This window comes from Hydra vulgaris, chromosome 11, assembly GCF_038396675.1.
Source record: "Hydra vulgaris chromosome 11, alternate assembly HydraT2T_AEP".
Taxonomy (NCBI): domain Eukaryota; kingdom Metazoa; phylum Cnidaria; class Hydrozoa; order Anthoathecata; family Hydridae; genus Hydra; species Hydra vulgaris.
The window spans coordinates 41,077,222-41,086,811 of record NC_088930.1 but is presented as its reverse complement, the minus strand read 5'-3'; the positions used below and the strand labels follow the sequence as shown (position 1 = coordinate 41,086,811).

Here is a 9,590-nt window from a genome sequence, read left to right as displayed (position 1 = left end):
TATTATTTAAAAACTTTTTAAAATAACAAACAAATGCACAAAGAAAACTGAAAAACATTTATTATTATTTTTTTAATATAAATAATATACTCAGAAAATTTAAAAAAAAACAAGTTTAAACTTCAACAACAAAAAAAGGAAATATAAACACTCACTCAAATACACAGTAAATAAATACACAGCATTCAATTACACCAATACACATAAGATTTCATATTTTTATACAAAACCCATAAGTTTATTTTTCCAAAATATTTATTATACTTTAACACTTTAAATTTATAAACACTACTCAAAAAATTTTATCTTACAATATTCAAGTAAAAAGTAACTTATTGAATAATAATTAATAAACTTATATACAAAAAAAAAAAAAAAAAAAAAAAAGAAGAAAAAAAGAATTTTGAACAATATCCTTAATAAGTTATGTTCTCCTTGTATTTATACATATAAATAAGCTTAAAAGTAATTTTCAGAGAATTCTCATGAAATTATGCAGCTTCCTTTATTAGGCGTAGTTCCATTTTGTAATTTCTCTATTTCATCTATTATAGTGTGAAACACGAGTTGCACAGTCTAAATTGCAAAAATATTATCAACAATCATTTTAAAAACATTTCACTATTTAACAAAACATTAATATTACTACCAGACTGAAAAGCTGAAAAACTTAGAACCAATCATTGACTGTTTATAATATATTAAATATGTAATATACTTTAATGTATTACAAAAAAAAAAAGTGTTTTAATATATTTGATCTATTACAAAATAACTATTTTTTCTTATAACATTATCACAAATAATAAAAACATAATTTCTTTTTTAAATAAATGTAAAAATTTTTAAATTGGATTTAGCAAAAACGATTTAAAAAATTTTTAAATGCGCTAAAGGTCTATATAGCATATTTAATGGCTGAAGTATACTTAAATATAAAGTCGACTGATTTGTTAAATCTGAATCCACTAAGGCACAATGCTTGAGCAACTGAATTTGTACTTGTATAACAACAAATGCTACATCAGGCCTTGTTAAGAAGCATTACGCAGCTCGCATTTTGCTTGCGAAAAGGCGATTTGCCTACGCGCTCAGCAGTTTTGCGCTACGCAAAAACTTATATCTTTTAGAATATTTAAATTATCTTTTGATTGTCGTTAACATGACGTTTATTCAGAAGAAATAAAGTCGTAAGTAAAAGCATCTAACCGCAATTGTAAACTAATAGATTTTTTGTTAAAGAAAGTTTGTTAAATAATTTTTTTGTTGTTAAAAATTAGTTAAAAAAAATTAAGTGTTTTAAGTTTTATCTTAAGAAATTAAATATATAAAATTCTTTTAAATATAAAATTTATTTTTAGTCATAATAGTTTAAAAAATGCACGATTTATTTTGATGAAATATTTTATTAATAAGATATTTTGTTTATTGTTAATTCATTGACGTAAAGTTTTTATGACGTTCGTTTAATTTATGAAAATAAATTATGATCACGAATATATTATCGGTAACTGATAAACAACAACAAAAAAACTCTTTCTTGTTTAAAAACATTAAAATGAGTTCACATATTAAACAAGAAAAAATTTATTATCAGTTAATAAAATAACCAAAAATCAACTGTAAAATCATAAGAAAATAAACAAACATTATTTTACGTTTCATGAAAAAAATATTTTTTTCAAAATAAAATTTAGTTCATATTTGAAAAAAATAATAAAAATGATTTTTTAAATAAGAACTTAGATTTTATTTGTAACTTTTGTTATAGTGAGAAAAAAACAAACTGTTTGTATTACTTTTAATGCGTTAATAAAATAACTTTAATTACAATGCGGTACTTAAAAAGACGCGAGTGACGCAATATAACTTCTAATGATGCAAAATATATTTGAGGAGTTGAGTTACTTAGAAATGCGTTACGCGTTTTTGCTACGCAGCGAAATCTCGTAACAAGGCCTGCTACATTGTACTTCTACAGCAAAAATAGCTACATTATACTTGTACAACAGCAATAGCTGCATTGTACTTGTACAGCAGCAATAACTACTTGACAATATAGCTTTATAAGGTGTTAGATCTTAGCCACTATGCATGAGTCTCAATACAAAAATCACCTTTCACTTTCACAAAATTTAAATCACTTATGTTACTTTACATATTTTAGCTGTATACTTACCTTGAAATTAAATGAGTAAACAAACATAAACATTTGTCTTGAAAATGTTTACAAAATATTCAAAACAAATTTAAGGGAAATTAATATGACATGGTTCATATGCTATTGTTATTTCTCTAAGGGTTTAAGTTAATAATATTTTGTTATTTATGTTTAAGTTAATAATACAAAAAAGATTTTTACTTTATTTTCTTTAGCTGACGATTCTAAAAACCCAGCTTTCCATTTTTTTGCTAAAATGCTTCCTTCTTCTGAAGATACCACCCTAGCAATTAAAAATAAAAATGCACATTCAAAAGTTGCTCCAGTGTGTACAGTTAATAAATGCTTTAGAAAAAAATATTTTGCTGAAAAACTTGTAGTCAATGACATGATCACATGGTCATAATTGTAAGATTACTGCTATTTTGACCTTTGTGTCACTAAATTTTTTTATTACTTATTGGAGTTTTGTATATTTAAAAAAATACATTATTCATTTTGATTAAATCTTATAATATTAATTTTTACAACTCTCACTTACCCAAAATTTACATCTCATATTATGATTAACTTGGAACTTTATCAATTCTTTTTAAATACATTTTTGTTTAATTAGGTGTATTACATACATAAAATATCAGTCTAATTATACAAAAAATTATTAAAGTTTTGATTTCAAGCATTTTTAACTTTTTACTAAAAAATGTCAGAAAAAAAAATCTTTTGTAAATTACCATTATAAATTTGTTATTCAGTATTTTAAATTAAAATACATAAGGTATAAATAGATCATATATGAAATATAGCATAAACTATATTTTAACTTTATTTCTAATATCGAGGGTATACTGCCAGAATGCACTAAGTCATTTTTTGTTGGTTTTGAGTTAAGTCAACATAAACACTTATTATTATATGCTTTATCACTTCCAAAACGCACCAGACCTTATATTCTATATAATACCAAGTTATTGATCATTCTCAAATATACAGTAATATATATATATGGGAATATAAACCATTGCATGAAAAAAAAATTTTTAATTAAGCTGCCATTATCTCAAAACAATGAAAAATGATTTAGTGCTTTCTGGCAGTATACCCTCGATATATTGTTTTTGTTGTGGTTTTTTAAATTTAATTTTATTAAAATTAATGTTTTTGTTATAATTTCTAATTTATTATATTTTTATATAATATATTTAATATTTTCAAAGCTACCTATAAAAGAACTTTTTTTATTGAAACAAATAATTATGTGTAACAAATTTAATCAAAACATGCAATAATAATAAAAAATTTCATCTAACTTTAATCAACCACATCAGTCAAACATTTTAAAATAAAAATTTAATTTTTATTTATGATGTTAACAATTGATCTAACATAAACTAATTACCTTTCCATGTGCAAATCAGTCTTGTTCCCAACTAACAAAATTGGTAATCTAGTAAAATATAAATATGTTATATAGTAGACAATTAAATGCTAAAGGTTATTACATTTTGTAAAACGATTGCCAAAATTGCGATAATTAAAAAAAAAACTAAAAATAAATGATTGCGATATTTAAAAAAACAAACTAAAAAAACACTAAAGCTTGTTGTCCTGTTAGATCTATTAATTCCCCAATGAATTATATCTATATAACTCAATCCCCTAATAAAACTCATTCCCCTCCTAAACATAATAATACAAAATTTAATTAAAAAACAAAAACAAAAACAAAACAAAAAACCACCAACGTTTGTTGTCCTGTTAGGTCTAATAATCTTTCTCTTATATCCATCACAACATCAAAACTAAATAAAATAAAAAATTCTTTATTTAGTAATTCTTATAATAGATAACCAAGAAACCATAAACTATTAAAAAGATAACCATAATAAAACATAAGATAACCATAATAAAATCCCATAATGAAATGACTTTACAATAGTAAATTAATTTATTTATTTAGGTAAAAAAAAAAAGAAAAAAGAAGAAAAAAAGGTAGGAAATTTTTTCTTATAAGATTTAAAATTTTTATTTAAGTGAATATATCACTTGCTTTTGCAGGTTTAGGTTGGCAGTGTCCTAATATATTTTGCACACTTTAAATTTTAAAATCATTAAGCCCAACAGTTTTTTTTTCAGAAAAAGAAAAAAAAAACATGAAAAATAATTGAAATATTTTTCATAATAAAATTCCTTTGCACCTAAATAGAAACTGCCAAAACCCTCAGTCAATGTAAGAGTTTTCAACCCTTGGGGATGAAAACTCTAGTTGGCGTGAGCAAATCAAGTATCTTTAAAAAAAGAATGCTATCCAAACAACAAATATAACAGCTGTAGTGGAATAACAGGCCAAGGATGTTAGCACTATTTCATCATTTACTGGGCCTCAGTCATCTCTAGTTGCAAAAAAATAACTAGATCTAACACTCAATTATAAATAATATAATAATAGCAATATAATATGATAATAGCAAATTTATTTCTACCAACTCAACACCTGACCACCTGACAGCACAGTACTGCTCCAGAACAATACTATCTTTGTTTGAACTCATTCTTATTTAGGTAATATTTTCTTTTAATATATAGTATGTGGTTGGAATGTTAAATGCAGATTTGTATGTTATGTATATGTTGTTATCATGTGTGATTGTTTTTTCATTTTAGGATTCATATAAATATATATAAGAGCGATTCTTTTTGACTAGTGGCTTTTGACATGTTTTGTTGATGGACGTCTTTTTGTTGTTGTTTTTGTTATGGTCTCAAAATTACATTTAATTCGGACCGTAGAGAAAACTTGACTTTTTCGGAAACTTCGATTTAGATATGGTCTTAAAGTTACCTTTAATTCGGACCGTAGAGAATACTTTACTTCTTAAACATTATTTTTCCCGCTTCTTACATCGTTTTTATATGACGACTAATATTATTGCTTTATCACCCAAAATAATTTTTTTAACCACTTATTTGGCTTAAATTTGTCTGGTCTTATTTTAGTATTTAGTTGATCTTATTACAATATTCTTTGGTGTATGATTTATCCGCTGATTTTCATGTTGTTGCTGTTATCAAGGAGCTTTTGTGCTATATTATCGTACGTTCATTATTTTATTTTAATTTTAATTTTCACAGACATTGGCTTTATTTTAATTTTCACAGACACAATTTTTGTCTTTTATTATTATTCAGAGAATTTCTTATATCCTTTACTACATGTTTAAATATTTACATTTTTGCAGGCGATATATATATATATATATATATATATATATATATATATATATATATATATATATATATATATATATATATATATATACATATATATATATGTTTTTTTTTTTTTCTACTTTCAAATATACTTGATTTTTAGTTATGATTTTAAGTTGCGCTGGTTGTTTCATTTTCTTACACTTTAGATTGGTTAACAAAGTTCGAATGAAGTATCTATGACAACGTTAGAGTTTTTTTGAATACTCTATTATGTTTTATTTTATTTTAAAAGGGTTTTTAATAGGGTATATTGCCATTTGATTGTTTTTGGTTTATTTGTGCTGGAAGAACCTATGTGGTTTGAATGGTCTTAGGAAAAATTTATTAGCATTTTCTGTTTACACACTTTAGTTGTTTTTAGTTTTGTTTCTGGCGTTTTTATTTGAATTTTAATTTATTGTGCGTAGTTTTTTCTACCGTTGGTATGGTAAGTGATTTATTTAATTATTTTTACTTATATTGTGCAGTAGATTAACACTTTTCATATCATCAAAAAAATATTAGTGCTTTACAAATTTGGGTATGGTTGGGTTTTAGCTATTTGTAGTGAATCCTTTTTTACTGCAGTATGGAATAGGCGTAAGTCGCGGGGTAAAGCATAAGTGGCGATGACGTTTGTCTGACGGGATAAACTAGTTATAAGTGCTGATCCTCATCGAAACGCCAGTAATAATAGACGCGACTCTGAGGAGATGTTTATTACTTAATCACTACACAAATTATGTTTACACATTGGCATTAATGTTTTTTTTCCATTCTGAGGTCTTTCATTGTTGTATGCATACTTTTTATTTTTTAATATATTTTTTGTTTTGTTTATTTTTTGTTTGGTGATATATTTTTTGTTTATCTTAGTTCATATTAGTATTTATATAACAATTTTTTTTTATTTTTTTATTTTTTATTATTATTGTTAGTACTGTTTAGGTGCATTGTCTGTCTTATCTATATTTTAAATATTCCTCTATTAATCTTTATTTTTGTCTTGACAACTGTCAAAATATGCTTTGTTTGAAAAATAATTCTCCTCTATTCTAATGTACTTCATTTCTTCCCTCGGGTGTTCACTGCTTGTGTGTGACCATTCGGCGAATTTTATATATGTCAGAATTTTATATATATGCCAAAGTTTATAAATAAAACTAGCTTATCTTGCTCTTCAATAATATAAAAAATATTTCTTGACTCAACAGGGTATGTATGACTCAACATCTAAATTTCTCTTAAAATTCTCATCAGACTGAATGGCTTAATCCAAATAATCATCACACTGAAAGAGATCTCAGCATTTCCATCTTGCATAAACTCAAATGGGATGATATATATCAGGCCTTGTGATAAAGCGAGAACGATCGCTTCGCGCACGTGAGTCACAAGGGTAAAAAATCTTGTTACAAGGGTAAAAAATCTTGCTCGTCCGAAGAACTTGCGAGTAAGAAAATTATAAATTGATTCTATAGAAAATGTCTTTGGTAAATTTTATTTTGCTCAATTAAACAGTAGAGTTTGTATATCAATTAAGTCAATTAAACAGCAGAGTTTGTATATTGTTAAATAAAGAAGTGATACTCGTTATGAAGCGCGTCACGCTTAAATTAAAACTAAAAATCTCAGTACAAGATTCATTTGCTAACTTGTACAGTTTTTTTGGGTCCATTTGACAAAAAACTTTGCTTAACTAGTACTTTTACTTTGAATTGCATTAAAGTCCATGTAATAAAATATCAAAACTTGCAACACTTCAATAAAAATTCAAAACTTTGAATGCTTAAAAATTAAATATCTAGCGTTATATAATTTATCAAACTAAAACTTCACTTAAAACTTCGATTTCGTTCAGGTTCGATCACATTCTATTTATTAATGACTAATAAAATTAAAATTCAAAAACATCAAATAAAATTCAAAACATTTTGTGTCAAATATAATTTAACAAACTAAATATTTTTACTTTGATTCGGTTAAGCTTTTATTTAAGTCTATTTATTAAAAAAGTTGAAGTTAAACAAAACTAAAAATTAAAATTATAACAGAAAAAATTCAAAATACTCCTATTAAGTCTCCTAACCTCCATAAATCAGACTTTTTCCAAAAGTGTGACATATGGAAAACTTTGGTTAATTCATTAAGTTAGATAAAATATAAATCTCTTCAGAGTCCAAGTTAACGAGATTCTACTGTTTATTATTATTTGTTATACATATTGCTGTTATTGATTGCGAGGCGTGCTCACAATCAATAACCAAAAAAAGTAACATCACTAGTTTCATGCCTTCATGACCTAGTTTTTACAGATGTAACAAACACATTTCTACACATATATGTATTTAAATTATTTATATATTGTATTTGTATAAGTATTTATATATATATATATATATATATATATATATATATATATATATATATATATATATATATATATATAGATCTATAGTTGGTTGTCTTTGGGAAGAGCGGAAGGAAAAAAGTGATTCTTACGCCAACACATACGTCACTTTTAATTACTTTTGACTTTCGTCCAACATTTGCGTGTTAGACAAAAGTAAAAACCATTAATTTAATTACAAATAAATCGTTTTTTAAAAAAACCACAAAAACGCAAATTTAATTGACCAGAATGTTTTAAAAACATTCTGAATGTTTTTAACAATATAAACAATTTTTTTATTTTTATTTTTTTTAATAAAATGTTTTTATTTTTAATTTTTTTTTACTGTAAATTATGCGCGGAGTGTTACTACATCGACTATCTTATAGCCTGACTCGCAAGGGAGTGCTGCTACATCGACTGACAAATAGCCTGACTCGCAAGGGAGTGCTGCTACATCGACTGACAAATAGCCTGACCCGCAAGGGAGTGCTGCTACATCTACTTTCTTTTAGCCTGATCCGCAAGGGAGTGTTGCTACATCGACTGAGGGTTTGGTTGGGGCAGGCAGTCTATCAATTAATTAAAAAAAATAATTCCGGTCTTGCATTTTAATTTTTACTTTTTGTCAACAAAATATGGAAAAAACTTTCGGACAACATCTAAGGGTTGTATATATATACACTTATATATATCATGGGCTGTTCTAGACCGTTTTCGATAGAGTCGATCGTATTTGGGCGCCACCCAAATTAAAATTTGAGGACTGTTTTTTTTTTTTTAACATTTTTTACGGCAAATATTGTTTTTTCCACTAAAAAATGCCGATTTTCCGCTAAATTTCTCCTGAAGGGAGATGGGGGGGGGGTGATGGAGTTTGCCGCTCACTTTTTTTTCCTAGAATGGGCCCTGTATATATATGTATGTTTGTATGTATGTATGTATGTATGTATGTATGTATGTATGTATGTATGCATGTATGTATATGTATGTGTGTATATATATATATATATATATATATATATATATATATATATATATATATATATATATATATATATATATATATATATTAGGGTGGAGCTTATTTTTTTAGTTTCAAATTTTGATTGTCCTACCCTCCCATTCTATTCCTTTATATATACAAATAATTACTACCAAATATGGGCTCATTTGGACAAAATTTAGAGGTAGCTCAATTCTCCCTAGCTCTATTCTGGAGAGAGGCATTCTATAGAAGGCGTTGACTTTTTAACGGGTACGTGTAACCCTTTTCTCTTTACAACCCTGCATAGTCCTTTATGCACTTTGTTGCCTGATTTCTCTTGTTGGCATTGCTTGCCTGTTTATTCCTTTTCATTTATTGGTTGGTTAAATCAACTTAAATGGTATTTTATTAAATGGTAATGCACAGGGTAATCTGAATGAAATTCTTTTTTAAAACAAATTAATGCATTCTACAATATAAGTTAATTTTGAATAATGTGAATTTCTTTTTACTTTAAAATATAGAAAAATGTCAGTAGCAACTAGATCTAAAACACAGGTGTATCTACTTGGAGATTCTGTGGCTGAACTCACAGGAAGTAAGCTTCCATCTTTGCGTATGGCTCTTGGTTTGTTTTTGTATCACCACATAGACCTGAAAAAAACTGTTCAACAATCATTGTCTGTTAGAGTTAATGAGATTGCTAAGTTTTGGCAGAAAGCTCGAATTCCAATGAAAGAACATCGAAATTGCCATACAAAACTGGAACAATCGTTTGAAGAATGGTATTTGCTAAA

At 26.0% G+C, this 9,590-nt stretch overlaps 1 protein-coding gene across 2 annotated transcripts in view; it reads right to left on the bottom strand.

The window, feature by feature from the left end:
* Positions 1–42: 42 nt before the first annotated feature.
* Positions 43–9,590, bottom strand: part of LOC100205860 (GTP-binding protein Rheb) — a 37,763-nt gene continuing 28,215 nt past the window's right edge. Inside the window, exons 6-9 of one of the 2 annotated variants that reach the window (XM_065811091.1) lie at positions 3,907–3,963; positions 3,561–3,608; positions 2,363–2,444; positions 43–576 (exon numbers count right to left, since the gene is read on the bottom strand). In XM_065811091.1, the coding sequence (XP_065667163.1) occupies positions 484–576; positions 2,363–2,444; positions 3,561–3,608; positions 3,907–3,963 (280 nt within the window). In that variant the 3' untranslated portion in view covers positions 43–483. The remainder of the gene's footprint in view (positions 577–2,362; positions 2,445–3,560; positions 3,609–3,906; positions 3,964–9,590) is intronic. The other variant, XM_065811092.1, reaches the window with a different exon arrangement.